At 47.4% G+C, this 12,935-nt stretch overlaps 6 protein-coding genes across 6 annotated transcripts; 3 read left to right on the top strand and 3 right to left on the bottom strand.

Moving 5' to 3' along the window:
* Positions 1-38: 38 nt before the first annotated feature.
* On the bottom strand, positions 39-1,439 carry BGW36DRAFT_384612 (D-amino-acid oxidase). Its single transcript, XM_046216813.1, has 5 exons — positions 1,407-1,439; positions 1,193-1,330; positions 1,028-1,131; positions 865-968; positions 39-795 (listed from the first exon to the last, which is right to left on the bottom strand). The coding sequence occupies exons 1-5, from the start codon at positions 1,433-1,435 to the stop codon at positions 82-84; spliced, it is 1,089 nt and encodes a 362-aa protein (XP_046069926.1). The 5' UTR covers positions 1,436-1,439; the 3' UTR covers positions 39-81.
* A 515-nt stretch (positions 1,440-1,954) lies between these two features.
* BGW36DRAFT_301422 (aminotransferase) lies at positions 1,955-2,935 on the top strand (the record flags this gene model as incomplete). Its single annotated transcript, XM_046211684.1, has 1 exon — positions 1,955-2,935. The coding sequence occupies one exon, from the start codon at positions 1,955-1,957 to the stop codon at positions 2,933-2,935; it is 981 nt and encodes a 326-aa protein (XP_046069925.1).
* A 1,287-nt stretch (positions 2,936-4,222) lies between these two features.
* On the top strand, positions 4,223-4,732 carry BGW36DRAFT_454869 (uncharacterized protein; the record flags this gene model as incomplete). Its single annotated transcript, XM_046221911.1, has 1 exon — positions 4,223-4,732. The coding sequence occupies one exon, from the start codon at positions 4,223-4,225 to the stop codon at positions 4,673-4,675; it is 453 nt and encodes a 150-aa protein (XP_046069924.1). The 3' UTR covers positions 4,676-4,732.
* A 2,283-nt stretch (positions 4,733-7,015) lies between these two features.
* BGW36DRAFT_384608 (uncharacterized protein) lies at positions 7,016-7,509 on the top strand. Its single transcript, XM_046216812.1, has one exon. The coding sequence runs from the start codon at positions 7,042-7,044 to the stop codon at positions 7,351-7,353; it is 312 nt and encodes a 103-aa protein (XP_046069923.1). The 5' UTR covers positions 7,016-7,041; the 3' UTR covers positions 7,354-7,509.
* A 332-nt stretch (positions 7,510-7,841) lies between these two features.
* On the bottom strand, positions 7,842-9,914 carry BGW36DRAFT_463813 (putative MFS sugar transporter). The gene is made up of 2 exons (XM_046222232.1): positions 9,316-9,914; positions 7,842-9,265 (listed from the first exon to the last, which is right to left on the bottom strand). Exons 1-2 carry the CDS (start codon positions 9,509-9,511, stop codon positions 7,938-7,940), a joined length of 1,524 nt encoding a protein of 507 aa, XP_046069922.1. The 5' UTR covers positions 9,512-9,914; the 3' UTR covers positions 7,842-7,937.
* Positions 9,915-12,935, bottom strand: BGW36DRAFT_384604 (mycelial catalase Cat1). The gene is made up of 6 exons (XM_046216811.1): positions 12,579-12,935; positions 12,298-12,523; positions 11,832-12,247; positions 11,599-11,763; positions 11,403-11,546; positions 9,915-11,326 (listed from the first exon to the last, which is right to left on the bottom strand). Exons 1-6 carry the CDS (start codon positions 12,903-12,905, stop codon positions 10,415-10,417), a joined length of 2,190 nt encoding a protein of 729 aa, XP_046069921.1. The 5' UTR covers positions 12,906-12,935; the 3' UTR covers positions 9,915-10,414.

The following is a 12,935-nucleotide window of genomic DNA, read 5'->3' as shown; positions in this document are numbered from 1 at the left end:
TTGGACAAAACATGTTTCTCTTCATCATTCATATCGTATGATAATTTGCTCTCGAGCTACTCTCGTTACAACTTTCGCAACCTATAGTTTTGCGGTCGTATGTAACGCTTCCTCCACCAGGTCTACGGCAGATTGAGCACACCCAAATGATGACTGATAACCAGCTCCACCGGCGCCGTAATTGTGGACTACCCATGTGTCACCGATGCGTTCCTTCTCCACCCTTGTTCCCCCTTCGCGTACTGGTCTCAACCCAACGCCGTGTCTTATAATATCAAGATGTTCAATGCCTTTTCCACCAGTAAGAGATGGGCACAGCTCAACCGCCCTCTTCATAATTCTGACAGCAAGGCTTGGGTCAACCTGGGAATCCCAGTTACCCTTCTGGTAGGACCCACCAAGGACAGTACCACCGCCTGCGGCCCTGGTCATGACATAGCAGACTTCGTCACCTCCATCGTTAGTCCCGGATATACCAACCATTTTGCCCGCATCATTACGAACAACCACAATCTGCCCGCGAACAGGTACCACTGACTTGTCTTCGACACCACCCAGCCGGGAGGCCATTAGACCAGTACAATTGACTATTAAGTCGATTGAGTCTCCCAATTGATCACCGACGGAGCGGGCTTCCAGCACATGTTTGAAATCAGCACGTGTGAAACTAACGCCGTTTTTCAGGCATTCAGATACGAGCCAAGGAAGATATAAAGCGGTGTTAATACAGACGGAGGTAAAACTAGTGCCAGCGTCCACTCCAGGGCTGAGTTTGTCTTTGGAAATGCTTCGGAACTTTCACCGGGTTAGTGATCGTTCTCAATACAAGGCATTGCACCCAAGGAAAACAGAACTACAACTCACGTTGGGAATGATCTCCTTAAACCAGGGATTCGGAGCAAGCAACTCAGAAAACCATTCTGCTGTGGCGGAGCCTTTATCTTTGGATCGGCTATAAATCTCGCATTCTGTTCATACGTTTAGCAAACTGTCTTGAAAGGAAAGACCTGGACCAGCACTTGCGCACCTTGTATGTGTATGCCTGATTCCGGCCGGTTGAGTGCTAGGTCTAGCAGCCGTGCCCATGTCTTTTTGTCCCATTCTGCTGCTTGCGTTCCACGCATTGAGACCCTAGCCATTCCTCTTATGAGTCCATGACTATTAAAGATGTATGTATTAGAGTTCGACTAACGGCATGTAATTGGCACCAGCCCATGGTGAGGCATATTCGATGTCATAGTCGCCGGGCATATGCTTAGCAGCTACAATGATTCGGTATCCGCTACGCTCAGATAGGAGGAGCGCCGTAGTAAGTCCTGCAACCCCAGCTCTGTAAAGAATGAGCTTCTTTCTTTCTTTCTTTTCTTTGGATATCGGTTATTGTCACTGCTGAATTACCAACTTACCCAATGACGACGACGTTCTTTTGTGGCATACTTCAACTTTGGCGGTAGCTGAATTGTAAGCAGACGATCGATCCGGATATTATTGCGATGGAGGAATTCAAGAGTAAGATCAGGCAGTCTTCAATTTTAAATACGTTAGGTATCTTTGGGTACTAGGAACGAAGATACATCTAAGTCGTGCATATACTTGGTTATATGTCTACCTTGGCTCAGACGGATATTGCTGAAATTTGTGGGGTCTGAGCTCCTGAGATAAGTTGCCCCAGGCGTTATCTAGTCGCTCCTACCAGTAGCCGCCCCTTATCTATGCGGCGTTACTATTTACATCCAGGACATCTGCACAGCCGAGTTTGATGGTGAGTCGCGTGTGACTATGTGGCTTAAAGAATCTGGCGTCGTATGTCAAAGAAATATATAATCATTCCCACGGCTTCTATCCAATTCTTGAACACAGCATCTGTCAAAGTATTGCCGTGGAGTGAAAGCAGTTCTCCCCCAACCAACTAGTCATTATCTTCTTTAAACTTTTTGACACATTTCACTTCAATATGGCCTCTATGGATGCAGTTCTAGGAGGGTATGAAACCCGACAAGCCACACTTGAGGCAAGCAACAACCCTTTCTCTCAAGGAATTGCCTGGGTCGAAGGCGACCTATTTCCGCTGGGGGAGGCACGCATTCCACTACTCGATCAAGGTTTTCTACATAGTGACCTTACATATGACGTTCCAGCTGTCTGGGATGGACGTTTCTTCCGCCTCGACGATCATATCGATCGATTGGAGGCAAGCTGCAAGAAATTGCGTCTCCAGCTCCCTTTGTCGAAGCCAGAAATTAAACGCACCTTGGTGGATATGGTGGCTAAATCTGGCATTCGCGATGCCTATGTGGAACTTATCGTTACCCGGGGCCTCAAATTTGTTCGCCAAGCCGACCCGAAAGATATCGTCAACAGAATATACATGTTTGTGCAGCCTTACGTCTGGGCCATGCCGCCTGTTTTGCAACGGACCGGTGGGAAAGCTATTATTGCGAGAACGGTCCGCCGTGTCCCTCCTGGATCGATGGATCCGACGATCAAAAATCTGCAATGGGGCGACTTGATACGCGGACTGCTGGAGGCCGTCGATCGGGGTGCTAACTATCCTTTATTAACGGACGGGGACGCAAACTTGACTGAAGGGCCGGGCTATAATATCGTGCTTGTTAAAGATGGTGCCTTATATACCCCTGATCGAGGCGTGCTTGAGGGCGTTACTCGCAAAACTGTCCTAGAACTTGCACAAAAGAACGGCATAAGTGCCCACGTTCAGGTTGTCCCGGTTGAGATGGCCTTCCAAGCGGATGAGATATTCATTTGCACCACTGCCGGAGGAATTATGCCTATTACATCAATTGATGGTCAAAATATCAAACAGGGCGAAATCGGGCCTGTCACTAAGCTAATCTGGGATGGATATTGGGACCTGCATTATAGCCCTTCCCACAGCTTTGCAATCGCTTATGGAGACATGCAAGAGAGACTGTAAATGTTTCTTCAATGCCATTTTTGCATAAAACATGCCTCGATCTCAACATTCTCTATCAGCCGGCACATCTGCTTTTGTTTGAAATGCCGCAGAGCTTTCGAAGTGTCTCTCCCATTTCCATTCATGTACACTGAAAGTCTATTACGATCATGGCTGAGCACTTATTTTCTGAACAAGTGTTTGACTTAAATCCTTGTCTGTTAATCGTATAAAGAAAAGTCTACGAGCTGTGCATTGACTAAATAGCGATGTAACACACCCACAACCACAACATGAAGGGGCCGTCCCATCGTGGCCATATTGACAGCTCTCTCCCTGTAGCTTTGATCACCTAGTCTCTTCAGATAATCACACTATTTAGTTATTATGGGATTGAAACAATCTTACGGATAGCATGCACGGCGACGTAACGTGGTCTGTCTAATGCGTTCGGGTCCAGTCGAATAGAGGTGGCTGCGTCCGTGGCGCTTGTGCATAATTTTCTAGCTTCCGACGGAGGAAGCAACTACATGGCCATTGAACTTTAACTGTACTGTACTGTAAATGAAAAAAATTGTCGCTTTGGATTGAAAGATAGGATGCGATCTTGCTAGCGGTATTGTTAAGTTTTCGGGTTCCGCGGATGCCTAGGTCCAGGGTCAAATGCTTGGATGCTTTGATTTGTCTTCCCCTTTTAAATAAATTGTTTCATGATTTAACTTTTTTTGTTATGACCAAGGCTATATCCAGATCTATTTCATGCTATACCCTTTCGAAAACCGCACCAGTGTCTATTTATCCTCCTTGAATGTGCAACTTTCACTTCAATTTCTCGTTAACGCACCCGAATATAGGTGAGTTGGTATGGTTGTATCATTTTCCAAATCAATAACCCTCATCTCGGCACGGCTGATCTTGAGAATAGAGTGTGACGTCCGAAAACCAGGATATGGGATTCAAAAATCCTTTGATATGGAGTCCAAATCTTGCGATCAATCTGGAAGAAGGGAGCTAGTGGAACATATGCAAAGAAAAACAATGAGACCATGTAGAAACTGTCAACGATCACATCAACGCTGCGGTAAGATACTTTGGCCTAGCAGCTCCAATAAAATCCTATTTCACTTAATACATTACAGAGAAAAGCTATTAACTTGGTTTCTAGACAGCTTACTGCCATGCAAGCGGTGTATCAAGCGGGGAATATCGCATACATGCGTTGAAGGAACCCGCAAAAGGCTTCGGTTTATTCAATACTTGGTCAAAAAACCCAGGTCTATCTCAGGCGACTGCCAAAAACGCGATGTTATGACTGGCGAGGAACACAAATCAAATTCTTCCCAATCGAAGCCTGCTGGTGGGCTATCTAGCCCTGATCGAATTGTGCTTGATAAATCGGTGTTATATGGCCCTGAATATAACCATGCCCTCTCAGAAGATGCGAAAAAACAACCTAGCTCTGCTGTGCTAGGAAATAAGCCAATGGCCTCCGATACGCAGTGCCCTAATTTGGATACTCGGTTACACAGATGTCGCTCTCTGAGTTGCTATGCTCGCACATCTGAAGTTTCTGACCGCGGAGTGCAATACTGCGAACAGACTTTTCCAACCAGGTCGACAATTCATGAGATGGAAACTTGTGAGAACACTAGGCCATTATTTTTGCAACCCGGATATTTGCACATGTTTCCTGACCAAACATTGCCTCGCGGATTCACTATCCCAAGCGGTTGGGCGAATACGTTTTTGTACCCGGACTGAAAGTGCTAGGTGCTGACAGAATGCAGAATCTCATTATTTGATTGGTGTGGCCTCGCAGTAATGAATTTAGGATGTTCGCCGCAGTTTCCTGCTCGCACGTAGTCAGGAGTGAGTAAGGAGTTTGAGCATGCGAGGGCCACGTTCTCATTTCACATTTGAGCGCAACAGGACCGTGACCTATTTGCGGTGTCTAAGTGTCAACCTACTAAAAATAAGACTATATCGCATACCCAAGGGGGGGCTCAAATGGTGACTGAATAATCTGAGCCTGCTATTAAGGGGTTCTCAGGCGAATTTAGCCTTCTCACCTTGCTAAATGAGGTGTAAACAAAGCTCTATGTCATGAAACACATACTCCGCGCTATAGAAGGCGAAGATTCCGGTTTCTCCATCCAAGTCGTCTCTGCGATTACTACTAAAGAGTCTGGGGAGGGCAGACTGGTCCATATCGCCATTCTAGAGGATACTGTTGGCAGCCGCCGTGCGGTGCCATAACATCCGTGAACACATCTTTTTATGAACGGCGTGATGGCCCCATCCATCAAACCCGCCCGAAGACCATCCCCACTAGGAAATTCGTCCAGTAATACAATCAGGCCGACAGTTAACCATTGGGGATGCTCCAACGGTCACTATATTCAAAGAGCTTATTCGTCGTGAATGGTCGCTGCGTTTCATTACCCCTGCTTTGACTAGGAGGGAAAGATATTTCCCGCTCCCTCTCTTTTCACCACCTCCTGTGCTACAATAAGAAGCTTGGATAACCATATGTTTCCGGGATACAGGGTCTGCAGCTGCAACCGCCCATAGTTGGACCGGAAACATTATAGCGGGGAGCACGACGGCTGTAGGACAGAGTGCAGGGGCAGGAGGAAATGGTTTGGTCATCTTTAACGGAGCTGCACAGTTAGGAGGCCCTGTGATGACTGCGGGAAGTGCCGGTCTAGCTTGGATCAAAGCCCATTCATGAGCGCCACATGTTTCAATATCCTTCCTTTAAACTAATTGTTCTGAGTCGTAAACTCTGCGCCTCTAATTCTGTATGTCAAAAGTGGTTCTGGCGATCCGTTCCCTTGCTCGCCTTGTATTGATGCAAAATTTGAGAAACACAACAAACCTCTGGTCTTCTTCAAGGCCAGAACAGACTTTGATAAAATTTGGTTATGACGGCCCACGGCGACGTTGTCGTAGATGATCACTTCTGGGCGCTTGCTATCGTAAGCTCGCAGTTGCGTACTGCATTGTCTTTCTATCGCCTACTTTCACTTGCGCACATTTTCACATTTTGCTCAACTTCTTTGATGCTTTAGTCTTTTCTATAATTTACTCACTGAGCCTGAGCCTGATCGCCCTCATTAAAGCGGCGGCAGCCCAGACAGGAAAGCCTCACCCGGCGGCCAAAATCCGGTGTATATAGGTGCATATACAAACTGCCCATAAGGCACATTGCCAAGACCGAATAACTAGCAGCAACGATGTGTGCTTGAATTTAATCCGCGTTTGCTAATGCTGCATGGATACTTCTCCTCTGAATTCGTTTCTCTTCTGGCTCGCTCTTTCTCTTGTAATATATGGTATCGCGAACCGGTTCCTAGACTCGCTGTTCAACGCATCAACAGACGCAAAACATTGACGACTATCTATCCAGCGAATTACCGATATGCCAGGTAAAGTAACACTTCAAATTGCATGCCGGATGACCCAGTGAAGAAACAGGTAAACTCGCAAAAGGCCAAACGGGGGGTGCTTTCCTAACGACCACGACCCCGCTTTCCCTTCACTTCTCAAAGCAAATTTACCCTCTTCTAACTTCTTTACTGTCACCGAGGGCCTCTGGATATTATTTACAATCCATCAGCGCTGCAAGCAATCATGTCAGATAGCCTTCATATGGCTGCAACAAAGCGAATCGCAGACATCAGCTCTGATGATTCTTCCGTCCCCAAGCGTGTCTGCTTGGAAGAGGAAAAAATCACAGAACACATTGAGTTGGGCCTCGCCTCTGCATCTACTCAAGAACTCGATAATAGAAGCCTTGGCAGCGACGCACCAATCGAGCCTGAGCAAAACAGCTTCACCGAAACAACCACAGTAAAGCTCACAGACACCATCACCGCTCGTGGTATGTCTCCTCATTAGTGGTTTATTACACGTCTAACACACAAACAGACGATCACAAATCTGATACTCCGTCAGCAAATGAATGCAGCACTCCAAAGGTATTTCGCGATGACAGGCCAACCAAGTCTACCAGTCCGAAAGCAGAACCCTTCAAAGGTATAGCACCAGTAACATGATCCTTATCCATGACTAATTCTTTCATAGTGTCATTACCCAAGCCAGTTCCCTATTTCCTGCCCGAATTTATGAAAAAGCATATCACAACAGTCAAAGAGAGAATAGACGAGGCTGTCGACGATGGCTTTTCATCTATCGAGGAACAGATTGGCACAGCTTTGATTTCTAATCATATGGCCAACTCCGATTTACGGGTAGCTCGTGTCTTGGTTCACTCCTTGAGAGAAGAAATTCGCGCCCTTGAGGCGCAGAATGAGAACCTACGGAATGAGCTCCAGCGATGCGAAGAGCGCTTGTATCAACACGGCAGAGAGACGGAGGAATGGGTTGACAGAATGAAGGAGATGCTCAGACGTATTCCAGGGCATGGTGATGCCTAGGGGCCAGAGTCTTCAATCACAATCCGAATTCATGATTTCGGTGTAGTTCGATTTACTTTTGAGGACTACTTTAAGAGATGGTGTTAATTTGGACTATTTGTGACGCGTCTAGGGCACTAGGAGTAGTTCGCCCATAAATAATTAACATGTTTTAAGGTACGGACTTTTGTGACTGCATAATATTATACAAGCATTGCCATCTCTTCTGTCCCACAATTTTTATTGCATCCAGTGATCTGTTCTCGGGAAAATCCAGTACATTGAAATGTATCTTGTGATTCTTTCGCTCGCTACTATAATTTACAAACATTATCTATTACAGTAAGGTGACAAAAGTTCGAATATAGCACTACAAAGTGGATTGACTATAGGAGTCCTCCCCATATCAGTATTAATAATATTTCAACTTTTTCCATTATCTACGGGTGTCCCCTTAAGAAGCCTAAGTTAATAATATAAATTGGCGTAAATGCAGATGAAAGACAGATAGAAATCTTGATACTATATTCAAACTTTTATCACATTGCTGTAGGATTGTTCTAAATTTATATTTCTAGCCAGTCTAACGATAAAGCTTTCGATATTTAACTCTTCGCCTCGTCGTACCTAGTATCCCCGCCTGCTTCAACACTCAGGTGGTCCTTTCGAGGCAGTGATCGAGCAACACGCATTGATTCAAAAATGTTGTTAGATAGCATGAAGATCTCATCCATCTCCTCCAGCGATCGCCCATTTGTCTCGGGGAACAAAAAGTACACCGTGATGACGATGGCAAAGTTGATCACTGCCCAGATGATGTAATACCGATAATTGATGGTTTGAAAGCCCGTGGGTGTAACCTCAACAACGACAAAATTGAATAGCCATGTCATGCAGTTAGACACGCCGCTAATCTTCGCGCGCAAATGCGGAGGTGCTACTTCGGTGGAATAGAGGAAAGGGAGACCCAAAAATCCAAAGGGGTAGAACATGTTGAAAGCGAATAAGCTAATGACAGCAACGATCAGAGCGGCCTGGTTGTGAGATGTCGATGTGGTACCAGCGAGCACAGCCATAGACATACACATGCCCGCTGCGCTCGTCAGCATGAGCGGGCGTCTTCCTAGACGGTCGATGGTAAGGACAGCTGCTAGCGCTCCGACAATTTGAATAGTCGTCATTGCGGCGCCGAGAACACGAGAGTCGGTACCACCGAGCCCTAGGCGCTGCTCAAAAATAATGGTGGCGTAAAAGGTAAGCGAGTTGATGCCACAGAGCTGTCCAAACGACTGCCCTGTCATACCGAGCGCCAGCCGATGAAAGTTGCGTTTTTCGCCAAGTGTGAACAGCTCCCACTTATTGACAGTGCCGAGTAATTCCAGCGACTTTTCGATATCGGCTACTTCGCTTTGCACGATGTCCGAATTGCTGTCGACGTCACGGAGAATCCCAAGAATCTCCCGCGCTTCCTCCGATCGACCTTTCCCTAGCAGCCATCTAGGAGATTCGGGAAGTTGAAAAATGAAAATCATGACGAGAATCGCTAGCGGAACTTGGACTACTAGAGGAACGCGCCATGACACAGAACTTGTGCCGATGAACGAGAAGCCCAGATCGATCCATAGCGATGCAGCAATGCCCGTGGAAATAAAAAGCCCCTCAGTTACAACATGGGACCCACGGTGCGACGAGCCAGATATCTCCGACTGCCAAACCGGCACTGTTGCGGTTGTAGCGCCTGTGCCAATGCCCTGAACCAAGCGAGCGACAATGAATTGGCCGAACGAGTATGATGAAGACATGAGCAGAGCGCCAATAATCACGAGTGCGGAGCCCAGGAAAACAACGCGTCGCCGGCCGAGACGATCGCCTATGAAGATAGTCGACAAGGCGCCTAGAACGCCTCCTACAGTGAACAAAGCAACAACGGTTCCTGTTGGCTGCGTCAGTGTAGAACAGCAAATCGCGCGCATGCAGACATACCCTGGACATTAGAATTGAATTTACTCGTGTTATGCACGGTGTCCATCTTTGGGAACTGCTCTATGAAGGACGGCAGAGTGAGCAGACCGCCAGACACAGCCAGGTTGTATCCGAAACACATATAAGCTGGGAATACAACCAGTAGGATGGTGGCCACATTGAGGCGATGGCCTCGGAAGCCTAGAAACCGAGCCATGTTCTGCACTGCGAGCGGTTCGAGAAGTATAGCGAAAGGGAGAGGGGGGGACGGGGAAGGGGGAAATATTAAACCCCCTCGGAGAAAAATTGCTACGACATTAGACTCCAGTTAAGTCCGGGCGAGGGGAAACTCGAGGACATGCCGATCGAGCCGATGTGTGTCATTTTCTGAGTGAGCGAGTGTGTGCGTGCGTGGGCAGCAGGAGAAATCGAGTTGGGGCTCCGCAAAAAGACTCCATCGCGACGAGGCATATGGAGAAGAAAGAGAAGAAAAGGAAGTTGTAGACATGATTGGACGCTTTCGGCCCGGCTTGGGTCGGCTTGGGCGGGTCGCTCGGCATGCTTTTCGGCCAACTTCCGGCATGATTTCACTGATATTGTTATTCTGTTGTTATGCTAGCAGTGTGTTGCCAGTGCAATTGATGGAAACAATGATGAACATATATATATATATATTGAGACGACAGTTTGCACCAGTGCGAAATCATGCTGGAGCCGCAAAGGTGTTTAATAGGTCGAGGATTTACGTCAGTAATAGCTTAGAAAAGCTTGTCTCCGGCGCGGCCAAGTATTGAGCCGGCGTTGAGCAATGCACGGGCTGCCATTGGCGGGTTGTGCTTGCTGGGGACGCGTTGAAATCGTTGAGGCAATGAACTATTTGTTATTATTACGAGATGGCTAGAATATGGACAGACCATGCTTCGGGCGTGTTTACGGCTGGCTCCATCGACGCAGTAAGTGGTCTGGAGCCTAATGTGTATTTGCATCTCAGAACGGCTCAATTTTCAATACTATATAACGAATTGTCGGCATATTAGAGGCGCTATTTGGGTACATTAAAGGAGTGATTGCAGGAGCATCGGTTCGCATAGGCAGATCGACATGGTTCGTCGACAACTTCCTAGTGGTCCAACGCGAACCTATCCAGAAACTTAAATGTCAAGAGGCCATTCTTCAAATCATTCACGAAATTATCATCAATGGTGCCGCTTGTGAACACGCCCGATCGATGAGGATCAATACCAACGTCCTCCAATGCAGTGTTTGAACTTCCCAACGCTCCAACCGGCTTACCGAAGCGGAATGCATCTACCAAAATCTCCGAGGGGCGCCCGGCTGGGTACAATGTTGTTGTAACAGTGTTAGCCGTAGAATTCTTGTTAAACAGAACGTCAGCGCCAGAGGCCACAATGACGGCGTCAAAACTTGTTGCATCAGATTGGGAATAGGTCGCAGACACGCCGTCCGCCAGGCGTTCAGCAACGACGACCACACTGACGTTTGAGGCTGCCAGCTTTTGTCCGAGGGTTTGGCCTGCCGTGATACTGCTGTTATCGTTGACAGTCGCTAATATCCCCACGCTGTGGCCATCAATCTTTTTTAAAGGAGTGCCGAACGTCCCAACGTTTGTTGTTCGGCGATGATGGTAAAAGGTCGGATCGGGATGGGGTGGCGTGATCCCAATGGCTTCGGCAATGCGACTTGCTAGTGTGTTGTTAACCCGATTGATCTGAATGATGAAGTTGTTTTTAACAATATCGCTATTGACATGAGCTAGTTCAAATCGAAGACCATTGATCAGGAATTGTTGTTCAGTTGGGTTCAGTGAGTTAAAAAATAGTCCGGCCTGCGACCACACATCCGCAAACGTTGGGCTAGTTGCACGACTAAGACCTCCATTCACGGTCCGTTTGGGGTCAGTGAAGAAACCTTTGCCTTGGGTCTGGTTGGCCTGTTTTGGAGAACCACTATTCAAAGTATTCGGCGAGTAAGCTGCTGGATTGAGTGGGATGAACATTTGGCCTATGGAAAGTTAGTGCGCAGGTCTGAAATTCCAAGCAGAAGAATAGAGACTAACCTGCTCCATCGCGATTATTATTGTGAAAAGGCACTCGCGGTCGGTTGATTGGTATCTGCTCGAAATTCGGTCCACCATTGCGATTGAGTTGCGTGTCGAGATACGAGAAAATGCGGCCTTGGAGAAGAGGGTCTTCGGTGAAGTCAATGCCGCGCACAATGTGGCCAGGTTGGAACTGTCACTTATTCAGCAAGCAATATCATAGCTTTGGACAATAAGGCACCTACCATTACTTGCTCGGTTTCAGCAAAGTAATTGAGTGGGTTTCGGTTCAATTGCATCTTTCCTAGAGGGGTGATCGGGACATCCTCTACTGGTAAGATCTTGGTAGGATCGAGCAGATCAAAACCGTACTTAAGTTGGTCTGCCTCGTTGATAATCTGAACTCCGAGCTTTACACTGGTGTTAGTATCATCGCAAAGCATCTGCGAAGTTGATACGGAAGCCGGTATGAACTTACCTCCCATTCTGGGAAATAGCCTGACTCGATGCTGTCGTAAAGATCTTGACGTAAATAATCTGCATTTTTTCCTGCGGTGGCCTGCGCTTCTTCCCATACTAGACTGGCACGACCCTGCTGAGATGTCCAATGGAACTTGACTAATTTCGAGGCGCCGTCAGCCGTTACGAATCGGTATGTATGAACGCCGAATCCATCAACATGGCGGAAAGAACGTGGGATTCCATGACCCGCCATTGCCCAAAAGAGCGTGTGCAAGGAGCTAGGTTGTTGGCTGAAAAAGTCGTAGGCGGTGTCATGTGCAGTGGCAGCCTGGGGAATTTCGTTGGTAGGATTGGGCTTGACGGCGTGAATTAGGTCGGGAAAGAGTATAGCGTCTTGAATGAAGAAAACAGGAATGTTATTTCCCACGATATCTACCTGATCTTAGCGAAGGCGTGCTATATGAAATGGAGTCATTACATACCGTAGTTGCCCTCGTCAGTATAAAATCGAGTAGCAAATCCGTGTACATCGCGCGCAGTATCGGCACTGCCACGACTTCCTGCAACCGTCGAGAACCGCACAAACATTGGTGTTTCTTTCCCAGCTGCCCCTAGGAAAGAGGCAGCTGTGATGTTAGACCAATCTGCATACGAAGTAAACACGCCATGAGCGCCTGCTCCTCGGGCATGGACAGCTCGTTCCGGTACCTTGTAATGTCAATTAAGATTAATCCATCACATTCGATCAAGCTTCAAGACTCACTCTCTCGTGGTCAAAGTGTTGGATTTTCTGCCTGAAAATAAAATCCTCCAAGAGTGTAGGGCCACGATTACCTGCTTTCAAGCTGTTTTGATCGGGTATTGGGCCGCCTACATCGGTCGTTAGGAAACTATTGTTGTCATTGAGATAGAACTGCGATAGGAAGTCTTCAGTCTCGCTGGTGGCACTAGAGGAAGATTGCCGGGCCTGGATATCATGAGGGTTATCCACAATTTCGCGTCCATTGAGCTCTCCAGTGAGCATGGGACATGCCGCTTCTGCTGCTGTTAGGAGGCTGGCAGCGCCGAAAAGAAACTGTGTGGGCCGCATCCTGAGGGGATTCGTCTACGTAATGTCTAG

The sequence above is a fragment of the Talaromyces proteolyticus genome (genome assembly GCF_021365285.1).
Source record: "Talaromyces proteolyticus strain PMI_201 chromosome Unknown BGW36scaffold_9, whole genome shotgun sequence".
Taxonomy (NCBI): Eukaryota; Fungi; Ascomycota; class Eurotiomycetes; order Eurotiales; family Trichocomaceae; genus Talaromyces; species Talaromyces proteolyticus.
This window is presented reverse-complemented; position numbering and strand designations above follow the sequence as displayed.

Excerpts from the sequence above, each read along its gene's own strand:
- BGW36DRAFT_384612 (XM_046216813.1), bottom strand. The coding sequence starts at position 1,435 with ATGCCACAAAAGAACGTCGTCGTCATTGG. Across the intron at positions 1,132-1,192 it reads GCTGGTGCCAATTACATGCC|GGTCTCAATGCGTGGAACGC; the intron begins GTTAGTCGAACT and ends AGGAATGGCTAG. Across the intron at positions 969-1,027 it reads ATCAGGCATACACATACAAG|AATGCGAGATTTATAGCCGA; the intron begins GTGCGCAAGTGC and ends ACGTATGAACAG.
- BGW36DRAFT_384608 (XM_046216812.1), top strand. The coding sequence starts at position 7,042 with ATGAAAAAGCATATCACAACAGTCAAAGAGAGAATAGACGAGGCTGTC.
- BGW36DRAFT_463813 (XM_046222232.1), bottom strand. The coding sequence starts at position 9,511 with ATGGCTCGGTTTCTAGGCTTCCGAGGCCATCGCCTCAATGTGGCCACC. Across the intron at positions 9,266-9,315 it reads ATTCAATTCTAATGTCCAGG|GAACCGTTGTTGCTTTGTTC; the intron begins GTATGTCTGCAT and ends CGCAGCCAACAG.
- BGW36DRAFT_384604 (XM_046216811.1), bottom strand. The coding sequence starts at position 12,905 with ATGCGGCCCACACAGTTTCTTTTCGGCGCTGCCAGCCTCCTAACAGCA. Across the intron at positions 12,524-12,578 it reads AACACTTTGACCACGAGAGA|GTACCGGAACGAGCTGTCCA; the intron begins GTGAGTCTTGAA and ends TGACATTACAAG. Across the intron at positions 11,764-11,831 it reads GCTATTTCCCAGAATGGGAG|CTCGGAGTTCAGATTATCAA; the intron begins GTAAGTTCATAC and ends ACCAGTGTAAAG.